General features: G+C 41.9%; 1 protein-coding gene across 1 annotated transcript; it reads left to right on the top strand.

Annotated features, from left to right (window-relative positions):
- Positions 1 to 533: 533 nt before the first annotated feature.
- Positions 534 to 9018, top strand: SLC25A29 (solute carrier family 25 member 29). The gene is made up of 4 exons (XM_042814553.1): positions 534 to 622; positions 1700 to 1743; positions 6317 to 6400; positions 6692 to 9018. The coding sequence occupies exons 1-4, from the start codon at positions 589 to 591 to the stop codon at positions 7433 to 7435; spliced, it is 906 nt and encodes a 301-aa protein (XP_042670487.1). The 5' UTR covers positions 534 to 588; the 3' UTR covers positions 7436 to 9018.
- Positions 9019 to 13139: the final 4121 nt, after the last annotated feature.

The raw sequence follows: 13139 nt of genomic DNA, 5'->3' as shown, positions 1-13139 counted from the left end.
AGAAAGTGTCTGCAAAGAGAGGGGAATGAATGACTTTCCCTGCCAACTGTGGGTGAACACTGCAATTACAAAGCACTTCTGGTGGAGAGGGTGATTTCGGCCAAGCAGATTGCCTGGGAGATGAGGGGATTCGCAGAACAGAGGAAAACCACTTTGGTAAAGCCAAGCTTCGCCTTTTCATTAACTGTAACGACGACACAAGAGCAGCTAAATCTAGGGCAGGCTCTCCTGGCTTGGTATGTTCAAATCCACTTGCCTTTGCTCGGTTGGGGTTTTTTTTGTTTGATTGAGCTTCAAGAAGATGGGAATGATTTGCAGGCAACCGATCGGGGGTTGGGGGGGGTGGAAGCAGAAGGGCTGAGCGCGGTTCCTGCCTCTTTTCGCCCCATCCCCGTCCCTCCCTCCTTCCTCAGCCAGTGCCTGCAGACGGCAGGGGGGAGTTGTCCCGCTGCCCGCCCCTCGGGGGCGCGGCCCGGAGCCGGGCCGAGGGCGGCCGGTAGAAAGAGAAGGCGGGGGGAGTAGCGGCAGTGCGCGGCGAGCAGCGCGCAGAGGGCCGGGCTCCGCCGGTGGGAGCGGAGGGCGCCGAGTATGGCTTTGGATTTCCTCGCGGGATGCGTCGGCGGTGAGTTGGGGGGCGCTGAATTAAAAGCAAAAATAACAAAAAAAATTATTTTTGAAGGATGGAGGAAAGAAGCTTGGAAGGAGGGAAATATATACATATATTTTCAGCTAAAGCCCCTCTCCAAGCAGAAGGAGGAAGGGAAAGGAGCGTAGGGGGCTTCCTGCAGCCCCTGATCCGCAACGCGGAGCTTTAACGTTAAGGGGAGGAGGGGAATGATGCGTTGCTTGCTGCTCGTCTTCCTCTTCCCTGTGTATCAGCTTATGGCCTCCGCTTGTTTCCCTCTGCTATTTTTAGCAGCCAACGTGCGTTCTGGTGGAAGCTTTTTCTCGCACCGTTTTGACTCTGCATTTGCAAAGAGATTTTTTTTCCCCGCTTCTCATCCCTGCCTTGCCGGAGGGACTCTGGGTTGTGGCCTTTACATTTTGGTGAGGTGGCAAATCGCTGGCCTTCATGGTGTCCTTGGGCACCGTGAGCAGCCCCATCCCTCTGGACGGCGCGTTCCTCCACATCTTCCTGGGGAGCAGCAGAGGATGCTTCCTGCAAATGTGGGGTGTCTCCTGTGCTACTCCTGGGGCCAGAGGCCATCGGTGGGTGAATGATTTGGGACTGCAGAGGTATGGATCTGGAGGAGCCCCTGCATTAGGCAGTACTCGTGTTTTTCAGTGCAGCCTATAACTGCCAGGCCTGCATGTGACACAGAAAGCCCTCTGATGCTGGCATAAGGTAAAAGTGCTCCTTCTGCTGGTGATGCCATCCTGCCTGGAAAGGCTGTGGGCAGAGCGCAGGGAAGCCCCTCTCCTTTAGGCTGCCCCAGGCTCCCTGCACTTTATGAGAGTGAGACTTGCTGACAGAACTTCCCACAGAGGTATGCTGAGCTCTCTGCCTACGGCCATGCCTCAGGGTAAAGGGATCACTGAGCATTCATGCAACATGGTGCTGCCGTAGACCCCAAACCACAGCAATGCCAGAGGCATAGAGGCACTCTGTGCTGCTTGCAGACCAAACTGGGGATCTCCTGCCATGCTGTGTGTCTCAGGAAGGTGGCTGAAGCTCATAACACCATCTGCTTCGTTCCAGGTGCTGCCGGAGTGCTGGTGGGACATCCTTTCGACACTGTTAAGGTGGGTTGATTACGAAACACTTCTGTCTCTAAGTAGAAAACCTGATTAGTATTTTTTTTTCTAAGGAGATGGGGAGATTCACAAACACCCCCAGATGTTGTAGGAGCCTCAGTGTGTGACTGAAAGTTTGGAGCAAGCCTCGTTAGCTGCTCCTTATGGACTGGCAGCCTCCAGCCCTGCAGAAGTGAACATTCTTTGTGTGAATGATTCAGCCCTGTAATATGAACAAGTGTTGGCCCAGTCCCAATTCCATCAGCGCAGTGATATCATTGCATTTGAAAATAGTATCTTACACTTAATTTTGTTCAGTGCTTGCTCTTCTGTAGCTGTTCACTACTAACTGCTAGAAGAGATTCTACTCTGTGGTAACTCCAGCTCTTTTGTCCTTACTCTGAAAGCTTTGCATTGTTTTTGCCCCAAGATCTGCTACTTGTTCCTTGGGCATTAGTTTATTGCATAAACCCAAGAATGTAAGTGGACAAAAATCCATAGCGTGCAGCTTGTTGGGGGCCTTTTTCCTCCCTTTAGGTATAATACATGAATATTTTGTATAAATTTCCAAGTTAAAATATATTTCATGACTGTTAGCTTTATGCTTTATGCATACTAAGAGTACCTAAGGCCTTCTCAAATACAAGATTTTCGAAGGATGTTAATTTCCCCAGAGGCCCTTTAGCCAGGACTCCAGGGGTCCCAGCCTGTTTTTCAGCCCCGGATGATGACCTGACTCACATTCTGGCAGCCTTACCTATAATCTCATGCTGGAAGAATAGTATAGGAGAGAGGTATTTACCAATGTGTTATACCCATATCACTGAACTGCAGCATGCCAGCTGTGATAGCTATATTTGGAGTACCTCTACATTACTGAATTTAGATATGCAAGGGCTGATAGTATTACAGGGGTCATCACCATATTATGTATTCTAGCCACGTGACTGACTCAATACTGAACGGATTTTCATAGCCAGTGGATTTTAGTCCTTACCAGCAAAGTGCAAGCTGCTCAAATAGTTAAACAATATTTGTATGTTTCTGACAGTATGGTAAACTTGACTGTTACGTAACAGGGTTGAATTTGACTAAATATTTTCAGGAATGGTAGCATCCAGAGTTGAATACTTTTTTAATGGTGGTACAGGGACAGCTGTCTCCTCTCTCCCTGTCCTGCGAAGTTTTATGTGCTTAACTCAAAGTGAGAGTCATGGCACTGAAACCAGCTAAACCACTAAAATTCGGTGCTCATGCTGACGTTCAGTGTTGGAGGATGGTGGGGGAGAAGATGTTTTTAATGTGAAACAGCTCATAGTGCATGAAACTAAACGCTTAAGTGCCTGCAAAACTGGGGCTCTCATGCTAGTTCTGGCGGATGGATTAATGTAATAAAGATGTATTGGCTTTAGATGAAGCATCTTGCTGTACAGTAGAGTGGAACAGTTTTGTTTCCAGATGATTTAAAGCATTTTACAAAATCCAGTGTGGAATGTGGCTTTCATACCACCAGAAGGGATAATGTTTATCTGCCCTTTCTTGGAGGGCAATACTAATGTTTGTGTTATTAGCTGGCACAGTCACCACTGTATGTGAGGAAAACTAACACCATAACCACTCTTTAAAAAAGAAGAAAGCATACTGTGTTGTGTGTGTGTGTATATATATATATGTATATATATATGTTAAGAATAACTTTTTGCATTTCTGCAGTTATCTATAACTGGACGGTGGGAAAGTTGCTTAGATAAGCCATATTTCATTTCCACCTTGCCCTTTAAGCTTTTTTTTTTTTTTTTTTTTTTTTTGCCAGTGCTCATGCTTCACAAGGGGGAGGGGGCTGGTGGGACATGCAGGGAGAACCATGCCTGGGAAGCCAGGCTGAGAAACCCCCTCCAAGCTGATCCCAAAGCTGGCACACTCCTTAGCCCTGGTTTGTTGATGTAATGTGTAAAATTGCTTTTTTTGCTTTTAACTGCCTTTACTTTCTGAGCTAGGGGCTGTCTTCATTAACAGCAAAAGTGTTACTTTGTTGTAGATGAGAGATAAGCCTCATCACGGGAGAGTTACCTAGTAAGTATAGCCCAGGTGAACGCTTCTGTTTCTCTCAGTCTTAATTTATTCCAAAATGTAATAGTTCAAATACAGATCTGAAAGACTTATGAAGCTTTTATCCATTTTAAACTGATATGTCCCTCTTCTACAACTGTGACATGGAGGGAGCGGGGTTTAAATATCCTTTTAGTTATTCGTGAATGTAAAGCCTTATTCTGAACCTTTCTGGTATGCATTTCTCAACTATGTACACTTCCACATGCAGTGGCTGTAAGACAGAACCTCAGGTCTTACCCACAACATATCCTTGGAGGACACTAATTGCTCAAATGTCTCTAAATCACTTATTTCACTGTTAACTGTTTGGAGTGTTAGAAGGCTTTTTGTTGGTTTGTTTTCCTTTTCTGTAAGTCTTTAACAATGTAAACTTGTACCTTGTCACTGTGACAGCTGCCTTATTAATAGCAGCTTCAAATAGGAAAGAAGCAAAATGAAAGGATGTGATGATTGCTGGTCAGTGACTAAATAAAGAGCTGAACTCTGTAAATGATTCATCCTCCCCATAGGTGTACACACTAAATTAGAACTTGTTGATTATTATACTAATACCCATGAAATAAAGCTTTGTATACATTATAGCCTCATCTAGCAGTTTGCTGCTGCAGGTGCTGCCATCTAATCTCAAAGCTAAGAGCTGCTTTTCTTTCTTAGGTGTGATGTGTCAGTACTTCCAGCTTTCTGAATATTTAGTCCTACAACGTTAGTCAGTGTTTCATAAATCATGTAGTTAAAAGTAGTAGAAGCTCTACGCTGCTAGGAAATTAAACCTATATACACAGTATTGATTATTCTAACTTGCTAAAGGTGCTCATATTGAAAAGTAAAAAGGCGGCTAAGCTGTTAATTCTCCCAAACCTCTTATGTTTGGAAGCCCTCTAATCTCACAGCTGAGGTTTGAAATAATAGCAATAAAACGATAAATGGAGTCAGACCAATGTTTTGTGCTGTTCTGACAGCTCATTGACATGTATGGCTTTACTTATGGGACTGCTTCTTGAGCAGCTTTAACAAACTCAGCTACTTCAACCCCCAACCTGATTGAATAACAAAGGATTTATTTGCTTTGAATCCTGCTCTAAGCCCACTCTGAACTTTAAGACATTGTAAAACCCTGTTCCCTCTTTGAAGACTTGAGGTTATTTCAGTCTCCAAGCATGGCTTAGCATACACTAAAGTGCATATTAAAAAGACACTAAAAACTACAGCTTTGATTTACAAAGCATGAAATGACATGTTGTGATGTCAAAAACACTCAAGCTATTCTTTTCTTCCCTTGGAGAAAACTAACCTTAATATGGGCTTTTAAGAAACCATATCCCCAGATTGGTTCTAGACCCATGTAATCTAAGGGGCCTTTCATTCTGGCAGTAGTGGAGTTACTTTAAGCAAAGAGGATATAAAGACTAAAGTCAGGAATTTCTCACACCTAATAATCCTTTCTTTTGTTCCAAATAAGTCTTGTGTTGTTTTTTTTTTTTCTCTGCGGGCTGCCACAGCAGTAAATGGGTAAATGGTTGATAAGCATCTCCTCCAAGGAATATTGCAGCCCTCCATGCTGAGATCAAAGGCAGACGTCTAACTTGACCACTCCAGTGAAACCAATTACTGAGCTACTGCAGTGCAGGGTTTTGCATGAGCTATGTAGCTCCAAGGCTTTCTGTTTCAGTGTGCTGAAAGCAAATTGGCAGGAAAACCTGAACCAGACTTTGCCATCAAAGGTTAGAAATCACCTCAAGAATAAATGTGTCACCACTCACAGTAACATCACCTGTTGTGTGGAACATACTACATCTGTTTTGAAAAAATTAATCACTAACATTAAAGGTGTGATACAGCCACACCCTCACAAGTGGTTTGCTTTCAGCAGACTAAGAATTAATAAGCTAAGTGACTTTTTATTCCTTTCCTTATCTGAACATAAGCTATCTTAAGTCTCTTCCCCTCGAAACTCTGAAAAAATCCCATCTCAGTGAAGGGCCTCAAGCCTGGTAGCCAGAAACTCTACATGTGTTATCAAAAGCTCCCAACCTTTTATTATCTTCTCTATTTCACACTTGACTTGTAACTAATTTTTTTTATAAAATTCTTTTGGGTTTGTACAGATATTGCTTAGTGTGTACAGAAGTATTCTTGGCAGCGAAAGGAAGCCCATGTTGTATAGTCAGGAAAGCTTCTATCTGAAGTTCTAGGTAACAGCATACCCCGTTGTACTCCCACACACTCTTTTTCTAATTTTCAAAATAAGTTAGTCATCTTCCTCCCTTCATTTTTTTTTTCACTCTCCAAAATAATTCTAAACACTCAAGAGAATGTTTTTAAATGATTTTGCCACATATGGCATTCTAATATCCAGCCTGTGCTCGTGCATATATATTTGGTAGCAATTCTTGATGTATGTAGAAGACACTAACTTACCAGTTATGTTGCTCTTGACACACAAAACAGTATCTCATACCACTATTTATAGGTTCGTCTACAAGTTCAAAATGTAGAGAAACCTCTCTACCGTGGGACCTTCCATTGCTTTCAGTCCATCATAAAGCAAGAATCTGTAAGTACAAAGTTAATGCTTTCCCTGTTCTGGATCTTCATGTATTTTTTTATGAGAAGGGTGGGAAAGATGGTTTAAAAAAAAAAAAAAACCTACAAATATCATAATCAATCAATCATACTCTGAATCTCACATGGCCACAAACACTGTATCAAGTTTAAAATGATCTTCTGTCCACAGTTAGGAAGTTAGAGCATGAGTGAGAACCAGAAAGGACATGTTCTACACAGCTTCAGGAGGTTATCTGCACTAATGCTAAAAACACTTTTTTTCCCTTCCTTCTTCCATCAGGCTTTTGGACTCTATAAAGGCATTGGGTCACCAATGATGGGACTTACTTTCATTAATGCAGTCGTGTTCGGTGTGCAGGGAAACACACTGCGTGCCCTTGGCAAAGACACTCCTCTGAACCAGTTCCTCGCAGGCTCGGCAGCTGGGGCCATCCAGTGCATCATCTGCTGCCCCATGGAGCTGGCAAAGACAAGGATGCAGCTTCAGGGAACTGGTGAATACAAACAAAAAACAAAGAACTACAAAAATTCTCTGGATTGTTTGATTAAAATCTACCGAAAGGAAGGACTGAGAGGCATCAACAGGGGCATGGTCTCTACAGTCATAAGAGAGACTCCGAGCTTTGGCTTTTACTTCCTGACCTATGACTGCATGACCAGATACTTGGGCTGTGAAGCTGAAGACAGTTACGTTATTCCTAAACTGCTGTTTTCTGGGGGGATGTCAGGGATCGTGTCTTGGCTCTCCACCTACCCCGTGGATGTGATCAAGTCCCGGCTGCAGGCAGATGGTGTTGGAGGTGTAACACAGTACAAGGGCATCCTGGACTGCGTCAGGAAGAGCTACCATGAGGAAGGCTGGAGGGTGTTTACAAGAGGCCTCACTTCTACGCTTCTCCGAGCTTTTCCTGTCAATGCAGCTACTTTTGCTACTGTCACTGTGTTCCTAATGTACATGAGGTCAGAAAATGACCTTCGTGAATGTGACCCAGGCCCAGTAATCCAGCAGCCTTCTAGTCTGTGAGCAGTGTGTGCTTATAACCTCGATCTGAAACCCAGCTGTCTTAGTGTAAACAGCTGATCCGCACAAGTAGTGTAAATGTATGCTACCTGTATAAAGAACTCCTAGATGCATCAAGTTAGGATTTCATCTCATAACTTGTATAAATAGCACATGACTTTATAAAGGACTTCATAATCAATAGTATCCAAGTAAGATGGGGACCTGCCTTTTGAAAGTACTGTACCACTAGAGCTCCAGAAGAGGATCTGGAGAATGTCAGAGTACCAGAAATCAGGTTTTAACCTGCGTCCTGAATGACCGAGTTGAATTAATGCAGAAGTGTGTTCAGAAAAGAAATGCTTTTTGTATGTAGCAGGAGCACATACAGTCCTCCAAGTAAGGAGAGGGGACAGGAACTTAAATGCTAGATGCATTTTGCAGGTAACCCTGAACTGTTTAAGACATGGATTAATGTTAAGCTAGCTTCATGTTTTACTTTTTCTCTGCTTGTAAGTGTCACTGGTTTTAGTAGCATCATTATTCACACACTGGTTTGCTAAAAGAAATGATTTGTTTCCAACCTACTCCCTTACCTTTCAGATTAAATATCTCAAGCACTAAGTTAGCATCTGCACTTGTATTTACTTCTTTCGTTAAATTTCAAGGCTAGTAAGGAGTAAGGGAAAGTCAAAGCTAGCAAGACTGTGTTTGCCTTCACCTCTACTTCTTGTTTGGTGGTGCACAGAGTGTGTAGAGTGGTTTCACGCCATGTAAGCTTTGTTCTTTGAGTTAATGCAACTTTGTGCCACTTCTCCCAAGGTGCAACGTAGCAGCCAGTGACGTACAGAAGTCCTACCTGTGTTATTGCACAAAACATTAGTGGGTGTAGTGTAAGCTTAGCAGCTTGAAGTACCATGGAAATATGCACATCTTTAGATCTGGAAGTTTTACCTTCCCAGAAAATAAGGGGTGTAAGTGTAATGGTTCACGTTGAATGCACTTGCATTGTGAATTTAAACAATACTGATTTCTATGTATTTAGTTACAGTGCTACTGAAAAGACTAAAAAGGGTTGTGGAGAATTTCCTTATTACATGAATCTGCTGTGTTTTATTTTTATTTTTTTTAGCAGTCTGTTCAAGATGAATTGCTTTAGTCAAAGCTTTAAAATGCAATTCAACATCTGGAGTAAGAACCACACATTTTGGGCACAAATGGCCAGGAGAAATAAAGGAGTGCATGCTTGCTGGGGAATGCTCTAAAACATATCAAGCTACTTCAGTAAATTTGTTACATTTTCTCTTGGGACAAGTGCAATATGTGTTTAATTTATATGGATTTTTATAAAGAAACCTTGTTTCATAGCATTTTGCACTGTAACAACATATGCTGGAGAAACCTGTAAAACTGATATGTGTTTTTATACCTTGAAGGTATGTTGGATGTTTTAGTGCCTACTTGCACTGAGATTCAAATTGAATGTTAAATCTGTCTACTAAGCTGCACATGCACAACTCACAGCAAAGACCATTTACACCTTTGTACAGTACCTGTAAGTATTGTATATAAAACTAAGGGAATAAATTTTTTTAAAGATATTGATATCCACTCTTCAATCTTTCTTATGTTTTGCTCAAATACTTCCTTGTTTTAAATCTAGCTTGCAAAAGGGTGGGCTTTCTGGCTTTTGCCTTAAGAAGCATGCTCTCCATCTGCCTTCAGTACACCACCAGGAAGAAAAGCACCTTGCTACAGATTGAAGTACATCAGCTGGTTGAAGCAAGAAGGGAAGCTGTCTGACCTTGCTTATTCATAATAACCTCTTCAGCAAGTAGCTCACTTAAAGATACTTAGCTACCAGTCCTGTAATGGAGTAGGGGGAGTACTTGGACCCTTCAACTTCCACATTCATTCAGTCTAAGTAGAATTCTCTCAGTGAGAACAGCTTTAAACTGGGGCACAGAAATAGAAGACATGGAATAAGCAAACAGTGTCCTTAGAATTACCAAGGTTGGAAAAGACTGGAGGTCATCTAGTCCAACTGTCCACCTACCACCAATATTTCCCCACTAAACCATGTCCCTTAGTACAATATCTAAACATATCTTGAGCACTTCATTTTTCCTAATACCCAACCTGACAGACTGCCTGTAGAAGAAGGCTGCTTTCAACCTTCCTGATGTCAGGTGCTTGAAATCCTTGCCACTTCAAGCATTTAAATAAGCTACAAATTGCCTCAGTCTTTCTAAACATGGTTCAGTTTCTTTTTAGTAGACTTTTGCTGTCAGCCCATTTGGCCAAGTGAGAACAGTATTCTGCTCATTCCAACAAGCATTATGGACACTGGGTGGGAGAAGCTCTCAACAGAAGGGAATAGAGAGGTAAAACTCATTGGGAGCAAAACTCACCTACCATCAAGTCCCTGTGCTCTACTCTCTTTGATGACCCACCCTGTTACTGGGTGGCTCATACCAGTGCTATAAATTACAGCCACTAACATGTTTAAATAGACAAGAGGCGGAAAAAACCACAGGCTTACACAATGTCAGCAATGAAAACAAAGCTTTGACCCAATGTCCCGGAGAAGCTGAGATTACTTTTAAACAAGCTTGAACATGAGTAATTTCTATGCTACAGAAAACTTTTCAGTGACAAATTACACAAATTACACTGTGCAAAGGTAGATGTTGCAGAGTTACAAGTTTTACAGAAGTTATTATAGCAGATCTCAAGCTACAATAAATAAATAAATAAATAAATCCTAAACATAAAAGCTGACCCAGCATAGATGTGTTTGTTCTGTGAAATTAGATATATTTGCTATGATGCTAGAAAACTAACGTTAACAGCTATTGTTAACCAAACTTCTGATATGTACTTAGTTAAAGGACAACTTAAAGCCTAGCAGTGTGCCAAATAGTAGATTAGCAGAAAGGGCAATGAAATCCTTTCTGATCAGAAAAGCAGCCCCAGAAGATAGCAACTTAGCAAAGGCAACATGCTGTATCAGGCATGGTAACATCATGGTGAGAGATGAAGAATCTGATAGACTGTCTATCTCTGGGGAAAGGCAAGAGAACAGAGAAGGCAGTGATTCTTGCTGGGCCAAGCTTAGATTTGAAACCACAAGGAAGACATTTGCTATGCTATGTTCAGGAATTTATATATGCTCACAGGCAGCATGAAAGAAAAGCAGAGGAAAATAGGCAGACCCTAAAAGGAAGTTTGGCCATAGTTGGACCAACTAACTCTTCTGGTAGGACACAAACTCATATTGGATGACTGTTTGGACAGGCACATCCCTGATCCCACACAATTTCATTGAGGTTCTGAGGAGGTGCTCCTTAACAGCAGGAAGGTAGGAGGCAGGACCCTCATCCTTCTGTGTGGCCAGCTTCTGCCTGCTGAGAGAAGCAGGCATGTACTTTCATCTAATGAAGAACCTACAATGGGGGAATTTTCCAAACAGGCTAGGAGTGATGTTCAAACTTGATAACTTAAAGGTGATATGGAAAAATAAATCTTACCTTTAATTTTCTGCAGGAAGAGGAAGTTCCTCCTGGGTTCCCTGCCTGCTCACAATGGAATGACTATGCAGTTCCATTTCACACTCTTAGAAAAAAAAAAAAATAATGAGGTAATGCACTCAGAATCAGATACACTTCCCACAGCAGTTGAGCAATGTTAGTTTACAGTCCATTGCTCTTCAGATTCATATTACAAAACTTTTCTCTTGAAGAAGAAATCCTCCATCTGTAACCCATGCAAGAAAAAAACTAATAAGCTCCCTCACTAAACAACTAAGCAGAACAAAACTGAAACACTAAAAAAAAAAAACAAAACAAAAAAAAAAAAACAAAAAAAACAAAAAAAACACCCATAAAAATACCATAAAGACCTGCCACAGTATTATGCCTTCAAATGCTGTTCCAAACAATAAACTTCCGCATGCTTTTTCTACCAATGGGAGTCACAGGATTCATTTAAATCCTCTGGAAGCTCAAAGCATTGGGTACGTAGCTATGGGAGGACAGCTGCAGGTAATCGGTGACACCTTTCCCACGGAGACCTTCAGCTCCACTAATTCAGTTTTGACAAAAAAAGCAATAACCAATCCCATCCCCTTTGAACTGTGATGTAAGAAATTCTGTGACATGTCAAAGAAAAAAAAAAGGTGTTCCAGCCAAATTCTGATTGCAACCCAAGACTTCATGTCCAATGGCCAAATCTTGTTCTGTTGGGAGAGAAGAAATGTTTTAAAGCAAGTGCACGGTGCTCTGTGTGTAAGGCTGTCACAAACTTTGCAAGCCAAAACTGCTGTTGGCAACATTAGAGATGCTTTTGGGGAGCATCTTGCAGCTCTGACAAACATGTGATTTATGAGCCCATTAAGTCATCCCATAAACACTGTGAAGAGTCATAAAACAGCTTTCTACAGTTTTGTTTCACAACCAGCTGCTGATGAGCTGTAGCTGAAGCAGATTTGTTAGGACACATCCAGCCACCAAGCTTTTTTGTGTATGGGCTTTCCACTATTTCCCAATGAGTCCAGCTCATTCCTCTGCTTATCCGCTCTATGATTTATCTCAAAAATATTTCTCACTTGTTACGCACAAACCTCCCTCCCACGTACACATTCTTGTCAGCCAGCTCCAGACAAAGTACCACTTTGGCAGTCTCTGCAACTGCCTTGCAAACCTTACGAACAGCAATTCACTGAAGGAAAGCCAAATGGTCCTAACTGCCTTCAGTGAACTCAGACTTTTTCAGAGGCCACTACTTGAGTGAATCATTGCTATTTTACACATCTATTAGATAAACCCAAATAGCCCCTCTCCGAGCTGAAAGCATATCATTAATAATATTTTACTAGATTTCCACACTTCTCTTAAAGATATTCAATAACCTTGGATGTACAGATCTTCTAAGAACATACAATCATTATCACACTCAACTCTCACAGTTCTAACATACCATTGCCTTGCTGGTACTTTTTACAAGTGCCTAAATACAAAGTCAGATTACTCTCCTCCTCTGGTGGGTGGAAAACCTACTTTGACACTGCTATGCTCAGAGCCTGACAAAGTCTACTGCACAACACAGTAACCCCTACAGCCACACCATTTTGCTTACAGAGGGCACCCTGACACTTGGTTGTCTGCTGGTACAGAGTGATAATTCACTGCCATCTCCACCTCTAGGCAAACTATTATTCAACAGTATCTGTACACACTAAAATATCAACATAGATGCTGCTTACTTTCATGTCAACTACAGAGAAACCACATTTAAACCAATGGGAACACAGTATGTGAGTGGTGTCAAGAGAAGAATCCGGAAGCCCTGCTGACTCAATGGGTTCTCTCTCTCCATCACAGTTCAAAAATTAGCCATTATTTCTATAGAACTTGCTCCTGCAGAATTTCCAAGTTCCACAGGAACCTGCTGTGTAATTCACAAGAGAAATTTTATGCCAACATCTAAATAGGCAATAGAGAGCAAAGTCTGCAAGAAGGAACAGTATCCAACTAGCATCCAATCTTAAATCTGTGACCTTTTCTGCAAGGAGGATAAAAGGAAAAAAAAAAAAAAAAAGAAGAGGACTTATGCAGAGAATTATGAAGTTGTCTAAACTGCAGGTGCTATTGCCAAAATTACTCATTTGCCTGAACCAGCATAAAACACTCTATTTTACTTCAGGAGGGGTCAGGATCTGATAAATTCA

Source organism: Centrocercus urophasianus, unplaced genomic scaffold (genome assembly GCF_019232065.1).
Source record: "Centrocercus urophasianus isolate 14NV4802_14NV808 unplaced genomic scaffold, USGS_Curo_1.0 seq_14, whole genome shotgun sequence".
Lineage (NCBI taxonomy): Eukaryota > Metazoa > Chordata > Aves > Galliformes > Phasianidae > Centrocercus > Centrocercus urophasianus.
This window is presented reverse-complemented; position numbering and strand designations above follow the sequence as displayed.